The following is a 27,618-nucleotide window of genomic DNA, read 5'->3' on the forward strand; positions in this document are numbered from 1 at the left end:
AAAAGGCACAAAGATAAACAGCTGAGCCTGTGCATTTGGGGGTATATGTGGATGAGTGGGTACAAATTAGAAGTGTACACTAGCGTATGCGTGATGACAAGTGGGAACAGAGGGATAGAATTTCAGAGGGAAGAACCTACTCGAATCAGACACAAGAAAGAAGATAGTGTATTTAGTCTTAAGCAAATGACTCTGCTCACTAGACATATATTATGGGCTGAGATGAGAACTGGGAATACTGCTAGAGAACTGGTAGGAGATACACGGTCAGGGAGGTAGACCAGGCTTGGGCAAGTATACCACACTGAGAAGTACCTTAGGAAAAACCCAACACCGACATATGATCCATTTTTCTTCAGTCTAAACATAGTTAAGATTAGGTTAATGTTTGAAACTGTTAAGTTCTATTACAAAAGTCAAAAAACCAATGACTACAATAGCCTAGAACACTCGACTCTTGTTTCTCTCTGGAGAAATAAGACTCATTCTGAAGGACTCTGCTCAAAATTGAAACCTCATAGTTCTCCACATCAGAACCCAGCTCTCTGCTCAGTCTTTGACTGTTGTACATATCTGCTTTCTAAGCATCGAATGCCTTATACAGACACATGTTTGCTCTTGGACATGAGTGACTACACTTCACTGTAACCAGTGGTACAATATTGGATGGGGTTCTGAATCTAGGATCTGCCAAAGACAACCTATATAATTTACTTCAAAGGTGTTTTTTACTCTCATGTGTTTGTTAGATGTTGATGAGAGAGATACGAGGTGGGTCCTTCTCTCAGAGAGTAGGATCTAATGTCTCCGCAAGAGTCATAAGCTTCCTCCAAATTCAGGAGCTAGCTACAGAATTCGGAATACCATCATAAGAGGCAATAAATGCAACTTCTTTTCAAACACAAGCAAAGTCACGACAGGATAATTTACAATGCAGTCTTGGTGGTGTAATCACAACACCCTGACACACTGATGTCCAAGTGAACTTAGCTGTATCTCCCTCCAGGGTTCCAGTGAAGCAATCCAACGTCTCCTGGATAAATCAGATCCAGGGCAATGAAGAACAAGATATACTCCATGAATCCGGGAGTATGTTCGGTACTTCCTCAAATTAACATTTTAAATTTATTTATTAGTTGTGTAAATAACTTCACAAAGCAATTTTTGTTCAGAGCGGTTAAGTTAGTATGTGTCATGATGATAATATAGCAAATGATGGGTGGATGGGAAAAGACCACTGAATTTCGGTATTATTCATGCTATGGGTTCTGCTTTTACATTTAATGGGGAGTTTCCTTCAGTTTAAGTCAATGGCCACATATACAGTGTCTACTGATAATCCATTATTACCCTTAGACCAGACTATATGTTCTCTGAAAGCCTTGTTAGTTTTCAGGACTAAAATAAATACAACTTACAAACAGATACCAGGTCCAATTCTGAAATAAATTGACAAATCACTCTATTAAGGAGACAGTTCATCTTCAATGGGTATGGCCCTTATTTCTAGGAAAGTGTATTTTTTTCCATTCTGGGGATTGGGCCAATGAAAACATGGAATTCTTAGTTATTTTGTCTTAAAACATCAGAGTTTAATATAGATTATGGCTTTTTTGGTCATGACTAGCTCCACTGGGCCAAAAATTACTGTGACAGAGGGCAACAGAATAAATGTTCTTTTACTAGTTGAGAAAGCAGCACTTCAAATGCACCCTGTTTTTGCATTTATGTTTAAAGACAGAGCATGCTATCAGGACAGCACATCAAGAGTCATCAATGTTTTCAATCTGGCCCATTGAGCTCATTGGACTGAAATGAAGTTTGCTATGCTAATACATGCTTTACATACTACATAATTTTTATTTACCCCAAAAAGCAGGTGGGAAAACTGTCCAAATTAAAGGGAACAAGTAAAAACTGAAATGAATTGGAGAAATCTGTCTACTAGAAGATCTTAAAAACCAAAACCAAACTAAACAAAAACCAAAAAACCACCACCAAAACTTATTCAATGCCATCTTTTTTGTGGTGGTATTTTAGAACAGATGGATTTGCTAATTAATTACAAGGCTCTTAATTAAATAAAGTTCTTTTGAAAATGCAAATTCAGGGACAATTCCTACTGGTTAGTTTGAATAGTCATGATGTAAACAACTTAACTACCTAGCACAACGTCAAAAAGCATGAGTCTATAAACAAGTGTTATCTGATGATTTAAAAAACACCGTCTCCAAGGAGAAAAAACAAAAATAAGTTCCCCCTGATCTCTGAGCATGAATGTGACAGTGCCTAGCTAACCTCGGGGAGTTTCTAGCTTTGATGTATGTGTCTGATTAGACTGACACACCCTGTTGCTGATGGTCCCTGACCCTTATGTGATCCTCCAACCCACTTTCACCCCTGATATCCACCTAAAGGCTACCAACAGCAAAATTACACATTGGTCTCTAGAGATAACAGCTAGCTGAGGAGCCCAGGAAGCTCAACCACCCAAGGATGAGTGGCACTTCGACACTGTTTCTCAGAGACTTGTTGCTTCAGACGCGAGAGATGCTCGTGAAGTCAGAAGATGCACTGAGCTTGCAGGAGGAAGCAAACCGCAGGATTCAAGATTTCAAAATTACAGGCCAATGGCGGTGATGGTGATCCGGAAAACCATTATCTTTTGTGTGCTGGGTCTTCCGAAATTCATGGAAAATGCATATTATGAAAAAAGCTATGCATGGATCACAAGAATTTCCTTGCAACAAATGTGTTTTTAATTTCATTTTTATGAGCTTTTAGTAGTGTCCTTGTTTGTCCTTTTGAGGCTCTTAATTTTTTAGCTTGGATTAAAAGTTGGCATATTGCTAGATAGCTCTTATTTGGTAATTTTTTTTTCTCTTGAAGACAGTTTTGCGCGCGTGTGTGTGTGTGTGTGTGTGTGTATCTGCACCTGTGCCAGCTTCTTCAGTTTTAAAGGTCTAGAACCTTATAAACATAGAGTGGGTTCAAATTATGTCTTAACAAAAGCTGATGAACAGAGGGGTAGGTGAGGGGTGGGGTTGGGGGAGCAAAGGAGCAAGGAAGTGGGTTATGTTTTTGGAGCTGTACGTATGGATTGCAGAAACTCTCTTCCCTTTGCATTAATCTAAAAAAACCACACAAAAACCAAAGTGGCAATGGTCATACTTCTAGGGTGTTGAGATTCTTGCAGAATGGGCCACATTTCCTTTATTGCCTTATTCCACCATGATGTACAATGCAATCTTCCACAAAGTTCTGAATCAGTATTTAATTATTTAGTAGACCTGAGCATTTTTCAAACCTGTGCTTTGTTTTCAGTGGCTGTAGTGCTGTGGTTAGATTAGTTCTGATTTAACTCAAGTGCCTCTAAAGGGAAGGGATGACCTGCCAAGGATTACAATGGTTTGGCCCCACCCAGCATGAACCAATCTCAGGCTATAAATCCCGAAGCCCCTTCACCCCCTTTTAAAATATGTACATCTACTCCCGAAAACTGGTGTGCAAGCAATCTGCTAAAATTCCATTACCATAATGCAACACAGCATCAACAAGATGAAATTTCTTGATAGCCCGAAGACTTAAGGATAGCAGCTAAGCAACGTACATTTTCTAATGAAGCAGCTGAGCACAAATATCGAGATGACACGGTGAGAGTACAGATGATTCATGGCCTGCTCTCTGGTGGTCTTTCAGACATAATGGGATTATCCTTTCTTTCCTCCTAGTTCCCTTCCTGCAGCTACAGTGTTGGACTGTCAAAATGTAACAGGACGTGAGTAGAAATCTGTCTTCTAAGGTCAGTGTTTTATTGGAAGAAACAGAACTGAGGCTCAAACAAGGACTAATAAACTTGCTTAAGATTTTATCTTTCTAAAGTCTGGGACATAGAAATAAATGACCCAAACACACAATCAGGAGCAGAGAATCTAAAATTCTTCCATGCCTACAATGTGAGTGTCCAATTAAATGTGCAAAGCAGAAAAAGCAATAGATAGGAAGGAGATGGATAAACAGAGTGCCAATAAGACAGTCAAAGCACCAGAATCCCAGGGAAAGTGGTACGGCCACGGATGGGGAGAAACAAGTGAGGCCTAGGGTGCAGGGTCCACGAGCCACCATGCACAGTCGGACGGAGTGCAATTCACCCTCCATACCACACACACACCATGCGGGTTGGCAGGCAGGGACATGAATACTTCATGAGAAAGCAGTTTAATAGAATAAAACTTTGTGGATTCAGCCTTTGGCCAGTAAGTCCTGCTCCTACTATTCAGGGAACATATAATACATGTCAACAGTGTAAGCAACAGTATTCAATTAGTCACTGACCAAAAAACAAAAAAATATCTATTAGATTGGACTATTACACAGCTTTCACAAGCCAGTTGTTTCTGCTTACCTTAGCTTAAATTACTACTCTAGCAATTTGCTTAATTTTGCATCTTCTAATATTTTTTTGGAAAATTAAAAACAAAAGAATAACTATTTTTCCTTGGACTTTCACCCCTTCCTGTTCTGTTCCTAGGTAAGCTATCTCTCTCTCTGCACTGTCTTCTGAAACCTGGAATTTTGTAAAACTTTCCTTCCCCCTTCTTTTTGAGGAGTATCCGGTGGCTTGTATTCTCCTCTCTGAAGGGTCAGAGAAAGAGAATCAGAGGTAGAAATTACTTTTGAGATGATTCAGCAGCTCTCCCTTCCTAGGTAGGCAGACAGACCCAGATTCAGGGAAAGGCTTTTCCAGATGCCTGCAGGAGTGGACTTGGTTTCCAGCACTCCTTAGTATTGAGTCTGTATTCTGTGTGAACAGCACCAAGTGATGGCTACAGGAGTATTCCAGCTACTGAATGGTTACAGCAGGGGCGTCACGACAATGGGAACAAGGTAAAGGGCAAGATATGGAAGCTCAGGATTCCTACGCGGTGGGGCTGGACAGGGGCTGGTGATGACTGAGCCCAAGGGCACAGGGGGACAGTATGTGTTCCCCACACCTAGCTCTGCTACTGCTCCTTAGGCAGGACCCTTCCAGCTCCTCAAGCTTCCTCAAAGAAACACAAGAGATGCAGCAGCCTCCTGGGGCGAGCTCTGTGACTGGTGCATCAGCATTTCCCATGAACTGTGCTCACATCGCATTCTATTCAATGTTGGGGGTGACAGAGAAACTGCAGGGTGAGCTAATGCTTCAGCAACCCCAACTTTTTCATGACCCTAGGGCTAGGGGAAAAAAGAGGAGTACAACAATGCTTTCAAGTCTTGATTTAAAAATAAAACAGCATCTCTGGTAAACTGGCTGAGAAAACGAGAGAATGTTCCAGAGAGAGGTTCTGGAAGAGAATCGGGCCCTTGGGTCAGAGGCAGGCAGGAGTCAGGAGAGAGCTTGGGAACCTGGATCTTAGGCATGTACCACCATCAAGAAGAAACCCTATTTTTAAGTTTCTGAACATGATAAACAATGACGCAATTCATCTCTACCTCAAAATAACTTGCAAGGATATTTTTCAATCACTTTTACGAAAGGCTTATTAATAGATAGAAATTGGTAACAGAATGTTTTAGGACAAAAAAAAGATGTAGACAAATCTCATGGAAATAAATTTAGAATGGGTGACTGTCAATAATATAGTAAGCTCATTCATGTTCTTAATATAAAAAGATACACATTGAAAGGCCTAGGGTAGTAATAAACCCCACCCGATTTGCAGTACAAGTGAGTAAGTAGGAGTAATTACTGTCTTGATTTTTAACTCACTGATGTCTACTCTGTAAGCCCCTATCTGAGAGAGTGGCAAAGCCTTGCAGAGGCAGAGTGAAGACTGAAAAATTACCTTGTCTACAGATGAGAGCCAAGAACAGGTAGGGACTAGAGAGACAAAGGTGAGGCTTGAAGCCAAAGTTGTGTAAAGTTGGATAAAAGTGTCATACACATTCTTTGTCCGTTCTCCCATTAAGAAGTGGAATCTATTTTCATACGCTTTGAATGGGAGCTCAAACATGACTTGCCTTGAACAGCAGGATGTGTTGTGAGTGATGTGTGGCTTTCAAGTTTCTGCAGGCTTTGCGCTTTGGTTTCTTGCTTAAGCCCAAGAGTAAAGACTTTGTGGGGAGACAGGTACTTCCATCCCCCACAGTTGAGTACTTGGACACTAAGTGCCAGCCCCACAGCTGAGTACCCAGACACAGAGCGCCAGCCCCAGTGACTGCCAGCTAACTATGCCCGGTTGATATCAGAACTGTGAGAAAGAACAGACCTCTGTGTGCAGCTCCCTTAGGAGTGACACAGCAGTGACTAACAGAAACAGGTATTTGTTAATGCATACTACATGCTGACATAAATTGACATTGATGAGATGTGAATTTTTTTTTAAGATTTATTTATTTTTATTGCAAAGTCAGATATACAGAGAGGAGAGGAGAGAGAGAGGAAGATCTTCCATTTGATGATTTATTCCCCAAGCAGCTGCAACAGCCGGAGTTGTACCAATCTGAAGCCAGGAGCCAAGAGTCTCTCCCAGGTCTAGCATACAGGTGCAGGGTCCCAAAGCTTTGGGCCTTCCTCGACTGCTTTCCCAGGCCACAAGCAGGGAGCTGGATAAGAAGAAGGGCCCCCGGGATTAGAACCAGCACCCATATGGGATCCCAGCGCATGCAAGGCGAGGACTTTAGCCGCCAGGCTACTGTGCACGGTCAAGATATGAATTTTTACTCACTAATCCATTTCCTTGTCTTAAAAACTTATCAGAAATATTGCAATGAGAACAGCACCTGGCGTGAAGATTTAAGCCCTTCTGCGCTCCTTGCTGCAAGGAATATTTTTGAGTTTCCACAATGAGTTTTTCTCAAATTCCATTTGAGGACCGATAGATAACCTCACGCAGTTTACAGTGATAATCAAGAAAAGAAAAGAAAAAGAAAACTCAAAGTACAAAGGCTTTGTATCTCTGATTATAATTGTTACCCACATGCCACTTAGAAACTTCGCTTCCCTGCAGACATCATTTACACTGTCTCTCTGTTGTAAATACAGACGGCATGAAGACAGGTGGAAAGGGACTTCCAAAAACCATAGAAGTCTTGTGCTCTACCAATGTCCCACTTCCTTTCTGTCACCATGTAGTATTTAGGCCAAGAGCCAGTAATTCTCACTTCCTTCCCATGTTTTCCTGAAAGACATGAGTTGCCATACAGCTTCTGTCACCTCCTGGTGCCAACAAAATAGGTACAACAGTGATACATAGCAGGATGATTGGAAATGTAAATCAAGATGAGGGAAGAAGGCCCAGTGTGACAGCCTAGCGGCTAAAGTCCTCGCCTTGAAAGCGCTAGGATCCCATATGGGCGCCGGTTCTGGTCATGGCAACCCCACTGCTCATCCAGCTCCCTGCTTGTGGCCTGGGAAAGCCTTGGGACCCTGCACCTGCATGGGAGACCCAGGAGAGACTCTTGGCTCCTGGCTTTGGATCAGCACAGCACCAGCCGCTGCGGTTGCTTGGGGGGTGAATCATTGGACGGAGGATCTTTCTGTCTCTCCTCCTTCTGTATATCTGACTTTGCAATAAAATAAATCTTAAAAAAAGATGAGGGAAGAAAGAATTAGTGTTGGTCAAAGTTAATTCTATCAACGTAAGGATGAAGTCTAGAAAGGCCCAAGAAGAGCTGAAAATAAAGAATGAGCAACTGAAGGAAAGCAGAGATGCTACAGGGAAAGTAGAAAGGACATACAATTACGAAGGCCAGGGGAAAACAGGAAAAAGAGTGCTGGTGGACAGAGACGGACACATGGTAAGAACAGTAGGGAGTCGTGTCAGCCGTACAGAAGAGTCAACTCACGTGTGATGAATGAACTAAAAACATACCAGCCTAGCTCCACACAAAGCTCACTGATGGAGTGGCGACTCACAGCAAAGCAAGGCAGTCAGGAGCCTGAATGGATCAGTCTACTCGGAATGTCAATTGCAGTTTTTAAAAAGATTATTTACTTCAAATGCAGAGTTGGAGATAGAGATACAGAGGGAGAGAGAAACCTTCCATCTGCTGGTTCAATCCCTAGATGGTTGCAATGATGAGCCAGGCCAATGCAGGACCCAGTAGCTTTATCTGAATCTGCCCCATGGGTGCCAGGGGCTCAGTCACTTGAGCCATCTTTGGCTGCTTTCCCCAGGACATTAACAGGGAGCTGAGTGGGAAGTGCAATATTTGGGCCTTCAAAGCACCCATGAGGGATGTCAGTGGTGCAGGCCAGGCTTTACTCACGGTGCCGTAAGCCTGGCCCCAGCAATTCCATTTGAAAGCGAATGAAAAAGAAATTTATCCCTTAAAATGGAGGAGAGGAAATAAACATTCATTTCTTAACTTGTGGAATTACATGAAATCCTTACAAAAATGACTATTTTTACCAGCGGCAAATTTGCACAGGTAGTTTCAGGTTTGAATTTTTTTTTAACCTAATTGGGTTCTATTTGCAGCGGGCTTTCCCCACTGATTTCTCCATGTAATCAACTTTATTCTAGATTCGTTCTTGTTCTCTCTTACAGATTTATCCATTTTATTTGCAAGGCAAAGTAAGAGAGAAAGCAGGATACAGAAAGAATCTTACATCTACTGGATCACTCCCCAAACAGCTGCAACAGCCAGGGTGGGGCCACATGGTGGCTTAATCTGCGATAATGCTGGCCACAACTGCAAAGTCCTTCATATGCTTGCTACGATCAAACAGTTATAAGATTTGTATATGCTGTAGTATTCTTCACTATCCTTAAAGATCATGGGGTCATTTATTTATTACATATTTCATTTATTTAAAAGGCAAAGTGATGGGGGAGGTAGAAAAAGATGCCCATCCATGGGCCCACTCCCCAGATGGCCAGGCCAGAACACAATCAGGGCCCAAAACTCCTTCTCTGTCTCCCACATGAATGGAAGAGGCAAAATTACTTTGCCTTCTCAGGAGCATTAGCAGGGGGCTGGATCAGAAGTGGAGGAATCAGGACCTGTAACGGCCCTAAAATATGGTAACTTCACCTTCTGTGCCACAATACTGGTCCAAAAAATCATGCTGGTAGAAATTTTGCGTGTACCGAACACGCGAGAAAAGCTATGCTTTAAATTTGTTTCTGAAAATACTATCGCAATTACTACATACTAAACTTTCTTGTTTTTAATTTCCATTTTTAGATGATTGCTTGGGGTTCTACTCCATGAAAGAATGACCTATAATCCTCCTTAATACATTGGAACACACGTAATATGTTAAAGTGGCCTGGGCGTATTCTGTATTTACCGTCTCATTTGGTGTTAGTACTAGCCAGAGCTAAAGGAAAGAAGATGTAATTCCTGACTTGCAGAAACAACCTTTTGTTGATGAGCCGTGACTAAATGCATGAAACAGGCATGTGAAAAATGCCAGTAAGGATAAGATATTCTGTCATCACGAGAAAGAGTACGCTGGGAGTTTCTAAGGGGTAGGATGAACGGACAGACATCCTGGACATCCTAAAATTTAACTGGAGTCTTGCAGGATGTACAGAATTAGGTAAGGTAGAATAGAGTGATGAAGTCATCCCACACTACAAAAGATGTGTGCAGTGCTGAGCAGCAACAGGCCATGAAGAAGGGGATTGGGAGAAAAGTGCGAGAGTGTTAAACAGACAAGGAGGAGGATTAATATCCACTGGCAAGAGGACCCAAGAATCTAAAAAAACATATCAACCATCCTTGCTAAGAATGTGCCTATTTGTTCTTTCCTTGCCTCCTTCATTTATCAAAACATTTGGGTTGACAGATTACAAAATACTAGCTGAGAGGGTACAAATAGAATAGGAGATGGACCACAAAAATTAGTGATTTCAATGTGGTATGAAAAGTGCCTTGGTAAAGAGATATATGAGAGATTACAATGGGGCCGAGAGACACAGGGACAGATTCATCATTGACTGGGGCTAAAAGGAAAATCCTTCCAAGAGAAGCAACTGTGGTCCTGAGGCAGGGACAGACACTGGGCAGTGGTATGGGAAGGGGAAGGAGAAGGCACCCTGGCAGGTGCAGAGCCCGAGGGAGGAGGGGGACCTGGCTCCAGGGAACCAAGGATGCGTGTGGAAGACGCAGGGCATGCACATGGGTCACTGACTATCAGAAACACAGGAAACTCAAGAGCTGTGAGAACCTACCCTCTCCTGCAAATAATTTACAGTGGGATTTTGAGCGGCTTTCCTCTCCATGTTTCCAGAATGCATCATTACAGGCACATTTAACTCTTCACTTTGAAAAAAACTTGTGTCTAAATTAGGGCGAGACACACAAACACCCCATGGCTTATGTTTATTGGACTCACAGAAGCTTGCGAATAAAAGGGAAGACAGTTAGCAGCACCTCCTCTTCAAGGAAACATTGCTTCTACGCATTCCTGGTAGGTGGCCACCCAGACGGAGGAAAATCTGACCAGCGCCAGGGAGCTCAGTTGGCTTCAGGAAATGGTCTGACTTACTTCTGAACACTGAGTTTTTCCTTACACTGAGATGAAGTAAGTCTGTTTAGGACTTCTACCCATTTTGACTCCCTAGAGTAACTGAAGAAAAATATAGCTTATTGTGCCTCCCACATGCTGATGGTGCTAACTGTATTTCAATAAAGCATGTCTTGGTGAATGACCAGCTCTCATTTTGATTAATTAGGGTTCCCCAGTAAAATGTGCCTCCTTCCTATTCATGAAGACCTTGAAAGGGCATCCATTATTAGCAAAGTACCATTTCCCCCATTACTGATTAGCAGTACCTTATGTCTGCACCACCCTTCCTCCATTTCCAAGCATCTTCCTCACAAATCATTACATGCAGTCTCAAAAGAAGCCTGGTGCACCATCATCAGTGTAGTATTTTCACTGAAATCTTGGTTACCTATTCTATGATAAAATGTAAAGGAATTGAGAGAATCCTAGGCTTCTGATAAAACAAAGAGCAGGAGACAGGAGAGACCTGTCTCAGGTATTTCAGAAGGAAAGAACAATTCAATTTAAAGAACACACTCTGGCCATTTACTCGGACTATGGGCCAAAACAAACCCATGATACTTTGACTGTGGATTGCATGTATTCCTATCACATCTTTTGTGTAGCCACAAACTCCGAGTGACTTTGTTTCCGACAATCCCAGAGCTAAATGTGCAGCACTGGGATGTGGGGAGAAACGGTTAGAAATGGGATTAAACAGGTCCAGTTTTGACTTCTGGTGTTAAATGTGGAACTAGAGTTGAAATGATTATAACTTTGTTTCCAAGATTACCTATAGTCCAGTGAAAGATGGAGAGGAAGTGGTGGCAAAGTTGGGGAATCACGAAGCAGAAGAGCCAACCCAAGAGCCGTGTTTCCAAGTACAGTCTTAGTTTACTTCAAGGTTAAAGGTCAAAGGCAAGCTCTGCATTGGTGCTTTGCAAGATGTGAAGGACACAATCTAGAGACATTTCTGTTCTGAAAAAAAAAAGTCTGCTTCTGTGGGACTAAGTGAATACCTTGCATCTATGATTAAAATAACAGCCTTGTTTACCTATCAAGCCAAAGAAGAGACATATTTGCTATCCCAGAAAGCACTGAAAGAATTTAGAATTCTCTTAGCGCTTGTAAGAAATGGATGGAGTGTTTGCAAATGCCAAGGGCCTCTGGGGAGCAGCCGTGGAAGCACGCAATGCTGCACTGCTTTGGACACCACGCTGAACACTCGCAGGATTCACCACAGTGCATCAGATGACACGCCTATCTCTGCAAGACACCTCCCTGCCTGCCTCCATTTCCACACATGTAGGTGCCTATCCGCTTGTACTGCTTCTAGCCCTCCAAAGTGCACGTGCACTCCTACAGGAAGAATCTATAAGGCTTAACCATTTAGCCCGATGACACCTGGCTTTGATCTGATGTATGTAAATACCAAGTAATCTTAACAGTTCAGTGATTTCTCTAGAGAAACAGGGAGGTATTAGGTTTCCCATGGGAAAAACAAACCAAATTTTTCAAACTGCATTTGAACACATAAGACAGGAGAACACTCAAGAAACTAATAGCAAACCAACCTTGTCGGCAGAGTACAGCACCCATCCGCTGTGAGTCTGACTTGTGTTTCATAGCTATCCAGGGGGCACACCGCCTGCTGGACAGAGGGGCATTCCACAGTGCTGCAGTCCACGCTGAAAACTGCAAGAAGCAAACAGAAGCACCAATTACTCTTACTTGCATTTTGAGTTTCCACATGCAATACGGGCTCTTATAAAACTTCCAAAGTTTCCTGGCTTCTTACAAACCTACTCCTAGTGCTGGAATTGCTACATACATTCCACATCTTCTGTGTACAGGCAGAGGTAGGGACAAGACATTTATGAGCTGAGATCAAGATACACGTGGAGGAGACAGGAGTATGGGGAAGAGTTAAACCAATGGTGGTTACGTGGATGGCGACAGCCAGCTAGAGGTATTTCTGATAGGGCAGCTCGAGGGAGAAACAAGGCACTGTTTTGCTCAAAGCATTTATTTATCCAGCCAACAACAAAAACAAAAACCCAAGAAACTGATCATCGGTTAGAAACTCGCAAAGAAGGAACCAGGACATCGTAGCCGTGCTCACAGACCACATTAGCAATGCTGCTACAAGAGCAAGGATGTTAGAAATCACACGAAGCAAGGAACAGCTGGCACATGACAACAAATCAAAGGCTGGCAAAGGAGGTGAGCAAACAGTCGAAGATGACTTAGCACATGCTACAAAGTCAAGGGGACGGATGGTTGGCAGTTGGCAAGGAGGAAAATGGGGGCTGAGCATTTCGTTACAAAACTGTCGGCATACTGATGCAATATTTATCTAAAATTATTTTATGCATGATGACTTTTTTAAAACATAATTCCTTAAAGTCATAAACCTGCAAATAAGGGTGCTTGCCTTGACTGGGAAAATGAAGCAAGTAGCCACAATGCCAAAAACCACATCTCCCCCATCAAATGTTTGTTGACCTGGTGGGGTGGGGAGGGGAGAGAAAACCACGCACTCCCTGAAGGTGCTCTCATACTAATGAGTGATCCCTTTGAGTCTGATAAGAAAGGTGTCAGGTTGCAATTAGCCCCAGCTGGGAATGCTCCTCTCTGCATGAAGAGAGACAGGCCAAGGGTGGCCAAGGCGGGGCCTGAGGACCTGGGCTGCTGAGACAGAGCTCACGCGTACCTGGTTTGCACTCATAGAGGTCACAGCACTCTCCCGGCTTCCCTGAGGCTTTGGACACTAGTATGTTCAGGTATCCCGGCTGGCAGACTTTGCGCAGACAGCCCGCAGGGTCGCACACGCAGCGGCTGGGCAAGGGACAGCACTCCCCGGGAGGAGCATAACCCTCGATCAGAACGGAATCTTCAGGACAACGTGGAGAGAACTGGACTTCGCAGCGGGCCTTGGAGCAATCTGGCTTCTCTTCTAAATGGGAGAGAAAGAATTTAGCTCATGCCCAAGGCAGTATGGGGCCCTTTGGTCAGAAGTACAGACAGCCCTGATGGTCTGTTTACTAACCAAGGAAGAAAGTAGAGAAAGGACTCAGGTGAACAGGCTCAATCTTCAGCCAACCATGAAGTCTCTCCCAAGATGGGCCCATTACACCAAAATATGAGCTTGGAGTTCTTTTCTAAAGGAAAGATCTCTGAATTCAAAGGGGGCATTAAGAAGAGCTGTTCTGTGAAAACAATCCACATTTAAGCAGCAAACCAGACTCAGAAATAAATCAAGGCCACTTCAGGGGCTGGAAACAATGTTCGTAATAATCAACGTGGAAGAGCTCTCCTCCAAAGTCCACGTTTCAGGGAGATGAGCTTATTAAAACTGTGTGATGCTATGATGTGGCAGCTCAGCCAGATGGATAATGAGACAAATTCCTATGTGATTCCCTTAAGTGACAGCTGGTGTGTCCTTATGTCTAGCAGAGAGAGATTCATCAATTTTACCATGTTCCCTTTCTCTGTTGACCTCAATTTCAGAGATGGGAAGAACAAATCAAGGTCGATATTACTCAACCGTTTTAAGAGTAGGTAGCAAAGTCCCAGCTTCTGCAGCCTGGAACATTCAGGACATAGCTTGGTTTCTTCATTTAAGCTTTTAAGAAACCTTCACGAAAACAGGGTCCTTGAAGAAAAGAGAAAAAAGCCAGGACATCATGGCACTTCGGTGGTGGTGATAGTGGGGAGTTCAGAAAATACTTGGTGAATGTAATGGCATGTGTAGTACCAGAGTAGATTTCCAAAGTCCAAGCCAGAATCACAGAGCAGGCTTCGACCCGGAGTCTCCTCTTCACAAAGAACTTGCAGCTAAAAGCTACGGAATTAACGCATCTGGACCTCCTCACTTCCAGTCCACTCAGCTATTAATGGTACAAATGCGGGTCTCTTCTCCAAATCCAGCCTTCGGTCCTGCTCTTTTCTAACTTCACTGCTATAGTTTTCATCCTACTGGCCATTTTCTTTGTCTAACTTCTTCACTTTTTATCTCATTAAATACAGTATAGGAGATCTTTCGCATTCAGCCCTGGTTAATTAACTCAAAAGCATTTAGTGAGCACTGGGGACACACATCAGAGAAAAGAACACACATGAATCTCTACCATCCCATGTTTACAAGGCAGCAGAGGGTGACAAAATAAGCAATAATGACACAAGTATGTTAGGTAGTAGCAAAGGGTGAAAAAGAAGAGAGCCAGTTAAAAGGGAATTGGAAGGCCAGGGTAGGAGGAACAGTTAACATTTGGTGAGGATTAAGAGTGAGAAGCTTACATCTGAACGCAAGAGTGACGAGGTGAGCCACGGAGACACCTGAGAGGCGAGTGGCTCAGCAGAGGAAATGAGCGGGCTCAAGGGTGAGAACAGTAAGGCCAGCCTGGATGGGTTAGACAGAGGAGGCTAGAGGGGGTTTCTAGGAAGCTAGAGGGGGAGCCTAAACCTCCAGGGTCCTCAAGGCCATTCTGAAGACTGTAGCCTTCACTCGGATAAATTAGAGCTTTGATTACATAGCACGATGCAGAGTAATTCAGAATGATCTGTCTCTGGGAACAGAGTCTGGAGACCCTGGGCAACAGTGAAGAGGCCCGGATTACCTGTGGGGGCGGGAGGGGGGAGCCATGGGAGAACCCAGGGAAGGCATCTGGAGAGAAAGTGAGGAAGATGGTCACAAGCACCATGAGCCACAACTGCAGAGTGTGCTGACGGGGGATGAGAGGAGGCGCTTAAACCCCGAGTGTTCTGTGACCCTCTCTCCGGCAATGAACTTGCAGTGGTCCTCTAACATCCCTGTTGGAAAGAATGTCACTTCTCTATATCCACACCCTCATGTCGGGCAAAGCTCCTCCACAGCCTTCTGCCCTGGCAGTGAACAAACCGCCATGCAATCAGCAACTGAAACCTGAATGGAAAGTGACAGACCTCTGTCCTAATAGCAGAGGTTGTTCCCACATGCTCCACGAGTTCTACTTATAATAACCCTGCGATGCTCCACTTTACATATGATGAAACTGAGGTTTCAGATAACCCAGCCCAAGCGCCCACAGCTAGCAAACGGTGATGTAAGCACGAGTCTTGGTTCATCTGGCTCTGGCCATGCTGCTCTGCGCTAACAAGCCTCCTGTTTCGGAATCACCAGTGTGGTTTGTATTCAGCTGTGCTCTTGACCTGCTTTCCTTATCCTTCATTTCTCAGGGTTCAGCTTCTTTCCTGATCAGAACTGTGATTTCCGTGGATACTATTCAGTTTGGCTGGGCCCCTGTTGCCTCTTATCCAGCCCTACTGCATTGCAATTTGAGGCAAAGCTACAGAAGCCTACACTCAGGCCTGAGCCTATCCGAAGGGGAGCCAACTATCCCACCTTCACCCTACAATCCAAGGATCAGGTAGTGAGTAACTCCACTATGAGATCATCACCAGTGCAATGAAGAATAAAGAGCAAGCAAGCATGGGGTTCAGTAGGATGTGTAAAGCACAGAACATGGACTGCTTATTGGCAAACACAAACATACTGTTTCACAGTTTGAGAAGCTCTGCAACTAATTGCTGATAGCACTCAAATCCAGCTCGTGTTGATTTACCGTAATTAACTTACTCTGTTTCACCTTCTATCCTACAAAACACTGGGGCATGTATGATCAGACTTCTCAAACATGTGCTTCAACTAAACATGTTTCCATTACAACTCAACATATTAACTCTCAGCTATTTTTATTTTTCAATGTTTATGTATTTATTTATTTGACAGAGAGTAAGAGAGAGAGCTCTTATTCACCAGCATACTCCCCATATGGGAGGATGTAGCCTCTTGCTGGGGCTGGGTCAGGGACCCAGAGCTCAGGCCAGGTATTTCACATAGGTTTTAAGGACCAAAGGGCATAAGCCATTACTAGCCTAGGCTGTGCATCAGTTAGGAAGCTTGAATTGGGAACTTAAAATCAGGCACTCTGAAATGGGACACAAGTGTTAACAAAAAGTGGCTTACCCATAGTGACAAGTGCCTGCTTCGTGTGTACTTTTTAATAGTCCCGACATTGTCACAATTTGCTATGTGTTTTGCAGTTCAAACCTCAAAAGATTTATTTCCTTCTCAAGAAGCACCTTAGCAGCAGAGCTGAGAGGAAGGCTAATACAAAACTGCCTGATCCAGAAATGAATCCGTGTTAGGCCTTGAAATGAGCTAGGAATTTTTAAAATGAAGGTTTAACTTTACTAAAAGCTTTTTCAGCTTTTGTTAAGAAGATCATATTGGCTTTCTCTTCAATTAATTATTCTAATTAACCAGAACTCATACACAGAATAAATTCTATTTTAAAATCCTGAATGATTTCCTAGCATTTAAACACTTTCAGCTTTATGAACTTCAGTATTCCTTTCCTCCTCTTCCTTTCTCTCTCCTGCCCTGCCCCTCAACCTTATTCCAATCTTGCTCAGTTACATGAATTCTTTCAATAAACTGTTCAGTTCAGACTTCAGTCACTAAGCTTTCCTTTCCATAAATTGTGTATACCTGTTTAGTTTGTAAAGTTCTTTCTTCTTGGTCTTTAAGCTTATTTTGTTAGCATTACTCTACTGGTTTTTCTGAAGTTTTTGTTTGCTGTTTAAAGTCAGAGCTGTAAGAAAGGAGAGGAGATGGAGAGAAAATGCTCCATCTGCTAGTTCGCTCCCCGATTGGCTGAAATGGCTGGGGCTGAGCCAGGCTGAAGCTAGAAGCCAGGAGCTTCTTCTGGGTCTCCTACAGGGGTGAAGGGACCCCAACACGTGGGTCATCTGCCGCTTTCCAAGGCATTATCAGGGAGCTGTAATGAAACTGCAGCAACTGGAACTCAGAATTGGTTTACTAACAGGCTTAGGATGTTAAGCCTGTAATGTTGACATGGTAAATTACAAAATCATGCTTTTGAAGAGTTTAGATTCCTAACATGTGTGAGTTCTTTATTTTGTAACTTAGCTTTCGTGACTTGACTGTCCTCTCTATTCACTTAGGCTCCTTCCCCTTCGCTCGTGCCCAATCATTACCCAAACATTGGGAACTGTTTCCTGACACCTGCTTTCTTGGCCTGCTTCTAAATAAATGCATGTGGATTTTATTGATTCTTCTACATCTCTATTCCCTCTCTTTCACACAGAAATAAGGAGACAATTGTAGTCACATTATGATTTTTCCATCAATTAAACGGCTTTCCTGACTTTACTTTCAAAAATTGTATTTTATTGGAGGTCTCTTCACACCCTTTCCCTATGGTGTCTAACAAATCTATATATAAAACTTATGTTAATTAACAAACACAAGTCTGGTTGCTCAGGCAACATGTCAACTGGCATTTAAAAAATATGTTCTAGGTTAGAAAGACTTAAATGATAATATCCCTTATAATAGAATTAACAGAAAATAAACTGGTTTCATGATATTAATAACATTCCTCTAAGAGATTGTCCATTAAAACACCAACATATTGGTTACTCATTACTATGTCAATTAATTCCATAATGATGTAAATTTTTGCTGATGGTATGTTGGAGCTTTCAATTGACTGGGATGATACTCTGCTGGCTCTGTCTTCAGGCCAGAGAGGGTATACCTAAGAAGCTGTTGAACTTGACTGGACAATAAGATGCTGGACTCTATGTTTGGTATATGCTTGCAATGGGGAAATCTCAACTGAACTTGAGCTGTGGTTATGCAACAAGGTGGAGGAATCCACCGTGGTGGGAAGGTAAGGGGGGGGGGGGGAGAACCCAAGTACCTATGTAACTGTGTCACATAATACAATGTAATTAATGAAGTTAAACAATAAATAATTAAAAAAAAAATAAAGGGTAATTTCACAATAACAATGAAAAGTTTATCAATCCTTGACATTTTGCCCTGAATGTTTGGATCATGGCGATTTCTAGAATTTTCATCTAGACTGACGTCAACAAGAAAGTGTAATAACAATCTAAAAGTAGCAAAAGCATTCAAGAGTTTTCTGTTTAAACAAAAATTAAAGAACATACGAAGGTATATAAAAAAACCACGTAGAAAGAAACAAAGAGAAAATTATATTGCCTGATTCTTGAAATTTCTCAAACTTGCAAAGCCAAAATTTTATTCTATATTAAAAATATCCTGAAACAGGTCACTTAAAATAAGATACACTGTACACTTACAAATGAAAGACAGGAAGCAGAAAATGGATGAGTAAAATTTATAAAGTCAACTACAAAGCCAGTGTTACTAGATACGCCATCCATTTCTAAAACCTATCCTAATTCTCCTGTGTGTCATAGAGGTCCCTAGAGAGGTTTGGTAGTGTAAGAGGACCAAGGTCCTCATAGGCCAGCTGAAGTACAATCTACGAGGTCTTCTCAAACTCTCATTCATTCATTCAACAAATATCAACTGAATGACTTTCATGTGCCAGTGGTTCTAGGAGCAGAATTTGAAGCAGGCACTAAATAAAATCCCTGCCTTCCTGGATTTGTAATTCCAAGAGAGACAAAAAGCAAAGAACAACACAGCCAAGCGCTAAGTGGTTATAAAGGCTTTGAAGCACCACCAACGATGCAGGTGTACCACACTAGCCAGGTGAGTTAGCTAGGGCAGGTTTCTCTGAGGACATGGTGTTTGAGCAGGAACCCGAAGCAAGGAGAAAGCATGCATAAGACAGGGCAAGAGTGTTTCAGACACAGGAAACTGCTAGAACAAAGACTGGGAGCCAAGAGGAGCCTGCCCTTCAGGAAGAAATAGTACACTACATGACTATTAACAACAGTGTAATTAACAGGCAGAAAATATCAATAAAGGCTTCAGACAAAGATTTTGAAGGCTAATGTTTCTTATTATGGATTCAATTTTCACAGTCATACTAGAGTAATGAAAGAAATCTTTACTAATTGAGCACTTCGTATGTGGAAGTCATGTCTCTACTCATTCTCACTTTAGTAATGCTGTATGAAGAGATTACATCTTCATCTCTACTTGACACATCAGGGGAGCTAAGAAGCTTGGCCAAGGTCACCAAGCTATGGCAGAGAAGTCCAATCCCACAATTTTCCTATCAGTCTATGCTGGCAAAAGCAAAATAGCTTCAACTTCCTGGGTAATCTCTTCTCATCTATGGATGTTTGTAGTGAATGGATACAAGTTTGCTGAAACAGAGTATCAAACTAACTGGAAAGGATAAAGAGGACCAAGGGCCTCAATGGGTCTCCAGGACTTTTTTACTGTCCTATTTCAATTTCTCCTTGGCCTTTGAGCTATCATGCAATGAAATAGAAGGCTTTTGGGTACACATTATTTTCTTCTGAACACTTCTATTACAAATGCAATGCATATGTCATCCCTACACTTTTAAATTTGGAGACTGACTCCTTTAAAGTTACACTGTGAATTCTTTTCATTCACATTCCATGATTTTATCATAACCTTTTTTGGCAAGCTTTGCTGTGAAGACTTGTTCCGCAATCATAACCCCAAGGGGAAAAAATTAGGCTTGTTGACACAGTCCCAGAAATATTTCATATTTCAGCTCATTCTGAAACACCCACTGTACTTTCCCAGAACTTTTACTCTGAAATCAAGATTTAACAGCAATGGAATCTACACAGGGCCTTTTTCTTAAAGAGGGCATATTAATTTGTTTTCATTTGCAGGATAAAGTTAGGCTGCATCACAGTGGAAATTAAGCTAGCCACACACAAAGGAAAATATGATCTGTAAAACTGCAACATGTGAAACTTTAATTCCATAGTTCTTAACTTTGGATGTGCACTGGGATCAATGACAAAGCTTTAAAAACATCACTGTGGGATTCCACCTCAAACCAATTATAACAGAATGTGGGAGTACGGAGAAGCCTGCATATTAGCATTTGTCAAAATGGTTCCTCCAGTGATGCTACTGGGATCAGGTGTAGTATTTCCTTATTCCTTCAAGCAAACAGAATCTAGACAATGCAACTGACTAGTGATAGCGCAGTTCTGCAAAGACATGTTCAAACACCCTGGCAAATCACAGCTGGCCAAGTGCCAAAGAATACACTGAACCCTCCAGATAACTACCTGCCACTAAATGAATGAGCTGTTAAGCATGACGGTATCTCTAGGAATCTCCCAGACCCCACATTTCTTCTATACATAAGACTTTGTGGAAGTCGGTTGATAATGATGCTTCATATTAGAGCTACTGCTATTCCAAGTGTGGCCTCTAGACCAGCAGCCCAACAACATATGTAAACAGAAACTCAGAATACATGCTGGATGCACAACAAAGTGGGAGATAAAATGCTCTAGAGTGATGGTTCTCAAACCCTGAAGCTGCACCAGAACCCAACAGAAGTCCAAATTCTAAGGCCCCACATCAGACCTACAGAATCAGAAACTCAACAGGGTAGGCCCCAAGCAACTGATATGACTGTCATGCACACTAAAGGGATTTCAATCCCCTTTGCATTATCACAACGCCCTGGGACACTCAGAGCCTACCCCTAAGTTGGTACCAACTATTAGAAGCAGCATCCCCAGAACAGTGGTTATAAAAATCTCCCAGGTGACCCCACTGTGCAACAAGGCTGATTCACTGTTCTAGGAAACACCCAGAAATGCATCCATTCTCCATACTCCCATGGGATTTGATGCTGCTTTAATTCTTAATTTTTCCAGAAGTCAGAATTTCAAGGGAAGACAGAAAAAAACTGAGAGGTTTTCAATCTTTGCCTCTGATATAGCTGGTGGGATGGCGGCAGCAGGCAGTGGAAAAGCCAGGTCTCAAATCTGGCCTGACTACATTTTAAATCACTTCTTGTGATTTTTTTTTCTTTCAAAGTTTGAGTCCAGACACACTTTATTTGATCATCTGTTAATTCATGCGAGGAAAAACAAATTCAACTCACTTGTAGAAGAATTTGACATTCAAATCAGACATACTATAAATAATTTTAAACATTTACAGTGATGAATTTTTAAAAAGAAAATCATGTAATAAAATTAGATCTACCATTGGTTTAGAAAAATGTACAAAGAATTGAAGATTGGCGCCATAGTTCTCCTGAACATTACATCCCCTTCTGCCACAACCATGAGCCCACAAGAAAGGAATCCAAATGATTAGAGAATGAGACAGATGACTAATGAGGACAGCCTAAATGAATTAAATTTGTATAGGCAACTCAGTAACATCTTAAAAACACTGTTCATAACTGCTTGAAAGTGTGACAGAGGCATAAACATTAGAAAGCGAGAACTCCCCAGGGTGGTGCTGAATGGAAGGCAACATCCTCTACAGGACACAGACAAGCCCTCTTTGGGGCCAAGGGACACCGTGGTTTTGAACGGGTGTTTAATACTGTTTCCTCCACTGCCACTTAGCTCTTCCTTTGTGTAATGACGACATTGATTTGGAAGCACAGAATGTCAGGCCTTGATGTGAGACGGAAGGGCAGGTGTTCCTCAGCTGTGAGTGCAGGGCTGCTTCTTGTGGATGTCTATGAAAAGCTCCTGCCAGGAGCCTGGTGAGCTCCTTCTAGGCAATCAGGTTTCAGGGACACTGGGCCCTTGCTCATGAAGCACAGAGCAAGAAATGCTTGCTGAACTAAAGGAGCAGCACCCACCATGTTCATGAATTAGTCAACTCTCTGGGGTTTCTAGTATAACAGAAAATGTCATCTTAAAAAACAACAAACTGTGCTTAAGGGTATTATCAGTAATAGTGCCAATAAATTCCTGAGTCCCAGATGTGGTCTATGGATTTCTAAACACTTTAGAAGGACTCCAAAGAATATTATGTTCTCATCTGAGGTCTTCAGAGGTTCCAGAGAGATTCTCTTGATGCTACTAAAACGATGTATCAAGAGAAATGATAGGGTGATGAACAGCATGAGTAAAGCACAGGGGATAGAACAGCAGAACATGCTGCTGCTATTCTGTCCTTGCTGACGACAGCAGCACAAATAAAGATCAGCAGTTACTTTACTCTTGAACTCTACCATGGTTTGCAAATCCTGAAAAAAAAAATCACAAAACCCATTTGGCTAAAAGTACAAAGAGATTTTTAGAAAACTATTTTGGCCATTAATTTTTTTCTTGTCTTTCTTCTTCAAAAAAAGATACATATTCATTTAACTGACACGTGTAAAGAGAGGGAGAAAGGAAGAAGCAGGGGGAGAGATACTGCTCCTACCTTCTGCTTTAGCGTCCTAATGCTCTGCCATTTGCAGGCCTAAATTGTAGAAGTCAGTTCAGGTCTCCCATGTAAGTGGCAGGGAGTCAGTCACCTGCCACCTCCCGGTCATCACCCGCTGCCTCCCAGGATCAGCCTAAGATGTACACTGACGCCAGTACCAGGGCCTGAACCCAGGCAACCCACCACCGGATGTGAGGCTGTTAGTCTAACTAATTTCACTGAAAAGAATGTACTTGTTTTGAACTGTTTTCTTGTCACTTAACAAAGGTTACTTTGAAGATACTTTTAATATTTTTCTATGAGAATCCATATGGCCAGTGGTTTACCACAAGGTTTAAGGGCCAGGAAGGTCTATGTTCTAATCTTAGCTCTTTTACAACTGTGAGACCTTAGGTACGGTTCCTGACCTCTCTGGTTACAGCTTCTCAACAATTAAGTAAGATGTGCATTGCCAACAGCCTTGTGCCTGACACTTTTAAGTCCTCAACAGGCAGCAGCTCTCTGCATTACCATCACTGACTGCTAGAAAGAGTCTAAGCATTGAGTCAGAGCTTGTGTGTCTCTGTGTGCAAATGCACATGTATGAACCACTTACACACACCTTGTAATTTTAGCAAGTTACCTAACATCATCAAACTTCAGTATACCCTCGTGTTAAATGGAGCCAAAAAAATACCTATCCTTCAACTTGTATCACAAGATATTTAAAACTGATGTAATACATGCGATATTTAAAAGCAGCTGTTATTGATAACACGGAGTACTCTTGGGCCCTTTTGCTCCTTTGTTCTAATGCCTAACATGATATTTCAGAAGATCAATGTGATTATTAGTTTGCTGTTCCCGACAAGGGTCAACCTGAATGTGCTACAGATTGCCCCCATGTACATGTCTCCTACACATTGTTAGCGTTAGAGTTTTACTCTTAATTCCTAAAAGTCAAACACGTTTTTGAGAGAAGATCCTCTCCTCTGTCTGCAGAGAAGGAAGGAACCAGCTGTATGCAGTCGTCTCCCTGAAGGCTGGTATCCAGTTCCTGTCACTCTTCCTTACAAGTTGTCCAGCTAACAAGATGGCACCTCCCAAGAGTGACTGCCCCGAGAGCAAACAAAGGCCTCCCAACAGTTGCTGCCTAAATTGTGAAGACAGCATCTACGTGAAAAGACTCATTCCCTTCCCATGACTCTGAAGGCCTCTCCTCCCTTCTGGACCATTCCTTTGGCTCCAGCACAAACTTCCTAATCAAACTTGTTCTGGGGCAAGTCCCTGAAAGGGCCCCACGTTTCTATGCTGTCTTTGTGTCCGTTGTGTACCCACTGCGTAAACCCTGGTCCACTGCGACCGCCAAGAGGGCACCCAGAGACTACAAATATGTGAGCTGCAGCTGAGCAAAGGGACGTGTTTACTTTCCATCCTGAACTACAACTTGACCTGTAGCAAAAACAAAAATACTGCAATGTGTATTTTTTCCCAGAAATGATAATTATAGTACTCCAAACATTTTTCAAGCTTCAGCTACCAAAATGGAAAAGGCATTTCAAAAAATAATTTATTAAATAGGCACTTATATTCTCGGGTAGCCCTTACATGGAAATTATACTTTTTTTTTCTTCATAGCCATTAAAGGGCTTGGCTCCTGGCTCAAAGCTATCTTCTAGGGCGAGGTGGGAGGAAAAAGCCCTCCCTGTACATTGCAGCCAGTGAGGTTTCAAGCACCTTTTCCCACTTCAAAAGCACCAGTGATTCAAGAATAACAGTTTGAACATGAGGTTGTACAAAGAAACCTTTGCACATCTGGCTGATGAGATGTGTTTGAGCCAGATGCCTAAGGCCAGATACTATCCTGGCACCAAACACAGGCAGTCCAGTAGTTAGATTCGTCTCTGGAGCATCCTAAGAACCCCAGGCTGTTTTAACTCCCCACCTCGTACCTAGCTTGGCCCTTTAACTCCTGCCAAAGTTTTTCTGGGCCTACGACGCCCATCAGGATACTGCTCCTGTGATTTCCATGGGCAGGCTTTCCAACGCTCTTCAGATCACAGGCTCTCAAACCTGAGCATGCTGGAGGGCTTGAGCAAAACACAAGCTGCCGAATCACAACTCTACAGTTTCTGAGATGACAGCTGAAGATGGACACTTGCATGGACTCCTGAGGGTCAAAAAGTCTACCATTCTTTCCGCTCCTCTTAGAGGGTGCTTCTTCCTGACATACACACAGACATCACAAAATAACCACCATATGTGTGTGTATATATGTGTCTGTAGTACAGTTGATTCTAGCTGTAAGAATGCAGCAAGGCATTTTATCAATGTCCCAAACTCGTCTTCTTTATAAAATTATTGCAACCCATAAGGCCCACTGTCTCAAACCTGAAACGGAATCCTAATACCAGATGGGACAGAGCAGGTGAACTGTTAGAGGCTTCCACAGCAAGTGGAGATTACAGTTGCTGCTGAGGAAAAAACTATACTCAGCATCAGTGTCGCTCTCAAATCCCAGGGTTCTTTCTCATTTATTTCCGAATACGTCATAGGAGCTAATGATTCCACAAATACGTACAATAATGATGAGCAAGAGTACACAGTGACTCACGGTGAACCAGCTCTCAAAATTCACACCCTGAGAGTTGGGAATTTGTATTAATTTGAAGGAACAATGTCACCAAATTTAACTTGGCATATTATAAAGACTCTACCAAGCTGCTGGGTAGTTGAGTATTATGCTTTTATCCCTCAATCCCTATGGGGAAGCCGCTGCCCATACAATATTTTACCTGCAGGAAGGGGGGAAGAGGAAGGGAAGGGTACAGCTGTAATTGACATGAAGTGAAATCCTGCCCGATCACTTCTGTGTGGTGCATAAAACAGGACTTCATCATCTGGCTACCTTCACGATGTGGAAAATACACGCTCGGAGTCCAAGAAAGGTAAGCCTGTACTGTGGGTGGCTGAAACTTCCTATCTGTGCAGGAAGACGAGAAAGGATGTATAACAATGAAGCCTCTGCACCAAGTTTCCTAACAAAATGCATCATATAAACAATGGGAGTCTGTAACTTTTAAAAATTATTTTAGGGGGCTGGCATGTGCACAGCAGTTTAAGCTGTTGCCTGTAACACATGCATCCCATATGGGTGCTGTTCCACTTCTGATCCGTCCTGAAAATGCACCTGGGAAAACAGAGGATGGTCCACGCATGTGACCTGCATCCTGTTGCAGACTCAGGCTGTGTTCACAGCTCCCAGCTTCGACCTGGCCTCAGCTGTTACAGGTATTTTGGAGGAATAAACCAAAATAGGATAGGAGCTCTCCATTTATCTCTGTAACTCTGCCTTTCAAACAAATATATAACTATATACAGAGAGTTCCCATTCAGTGGTTATTGCTCTAATGTCTGAAACGGCTGGGACTAAGACAGGCCAAGCCCAGGAGCTGGGAATTTAGTTTGGGGTTGCCACATGGGCGGCACTGCCTCCCCGAGGTATAAACCTTCCAATTCAGAAGCTGGCATTGGAAATGGAAGCAGAGCCGGAGCTTGAATCTAGCGAGTCTGACACAGGATATGAGCATGAGAAGTAAGTAGCATCTAAAAAAATAGCCAAATGCCTGCCCCAGTACTATGCCCTTTCAAATGTGGAAGTAAACAAAGAATGCCAAAGAATCACATGAGAAAGACTCAAGCGAGTAGTACATGGGCCTCTTACCAAAGCTCTACATCTATTCATTAAAAGTACTCAGATTTGTTCTTCATTCACTAGCTCCATAAATCTTTAATCTTTAAAAGTACTCAGATTTGTTCTTCATTCACTAACTCCATAAATCTTTAATAAACAACTGCTATACATTAAGCTAGGCATTTTAATAAAAGCTGAGAAATAGAGAACCATTACTCATCACAGACCCTAGATTCTTCATTCAAATGAACATTAAGCAGAAAGACTAGGCCTCTTTTGAAATGTTTCATGATTCAGAGTTTTCAGCAAACCAATCTAATCCTTCCAATAATTAAGGAGGGAAAGGCAGGTAAGCTGGAGATTGGAGATCTAATCACAATCGAGTAGAAGAATCAGCATATTTGTCCTTGTGTAAAAATGTAGAATGATTCTGCCTGCAAGTCCTTACTAGTGAAAGAAGAAAACTAATTCATAAATTTTTAAATACGAGTGAAGAAAAAAGTGGCTTAGAAAAAGTCAAATGACTTTCTTAAGGATCACTCAGTTAATGAATGCTGAGGCAGAGCCAGAAGCCAGGGCCCTTGGGAAATTCGACTCCAGTTCCATGGACACACTCTCATCACCACAGTCTTCTTTGTTTTTGGCTCTAGCTTGCATCTTGCCCTGATAATTATTTAATCTCTTACATAATACTTCAAATGGCTTACACTCCAATTGATTCACAAAGCTCGTTTTTTCATGAAGTCAGAAAAAAAAAAATACACAAACCAAACCAAAATAACCCTTTCTATAATTGGAGTGGTGGAGAGAGGTCAGAAGAGCCATCTCTGGTCAAGGGATGGCTGCGGTGCTGTCCAGCATCCAGGTGCTGACGGGCTCACCACCCACACAGAGCGAGCCTTGCTGGGATCAGTGGGAGAGATGGCAGGCCTGCAGATGGGATACAAGAGCAAGCTGCCCATACAGAGGATCCTGGGGCTAGGGCCCAAGACTCCAGCTCTCATGGGACTACCCTAGAGAATCTCCACCAGAGTTCTCTAACAATTTTACCGCCAGGAAGTTTAGACATCTGGCATCTTCCCCAGCCCATTCAGAACCTGAAGCCTAGACAGAGAAAATGGATACTCTCAGATCAGAGGAGCTGGTAAGACTAGACAGGATCCCTTAGCATTACAGATGGTAGAATATCTCAACTGTTGCCTGGTGTATATTCTTCCAGGTCCTTAATTTGTGTGGTTAACACTTCTGAAGCCCCTTGTGTCTGCAAAGTTCCAT

The 27,618-nt window shown here is 42.5% G+C and overlaps 1 protein-coding gene across 4 annotated transcripts in view; it reads right to left on the minus strand.

The window, feature by feature from the left end:
* The window catches only part of LOC131481018 (cysteine-rich motor neuron 1 protein), a 186,426-nt gene that overhangs the window by 89,141 nt on the left and 69,667 nt on the right, over nt 1-27,618 (minus strand). For 3 of the 4 annotated variants that reach the window (XM_058668078.1, XM_058668080.1, XM_058668079.1), the window contains exons 3-4: nt 13,197-13,439; nt 12,058-12,178 (exon numbers count right to left, since the gene is read on the minus strand). In XM_058668078.1, the coding sequence (XP_058524061.1) occupies nt 12,058-12,178; nt 13,197-13,439 (364 nt within the window). The remainder of the gene's footprint in view (nt 1-12,057; nt 12,179-13,196; nt 13,440-27,618) is intronic. The other variant, XM_058668081.1, reaches the window with a different exon arrangement.

The sequence above is a fragment of the Ochotona princeps genome, chromosome 8 (assembly GCF_030435755.1).
Source record: "Ochotona princeps isolate mOchPri1 chromosome 8, mOchPri1.hap1, whole genome shotgun sequence".
Classification (NCBI taxonomy): Eukaryota; Metazoa; Chordata; class Mammalia; order Lagomorpha; family Ochotonidae; genus Ochotona; species Ochotona princeps.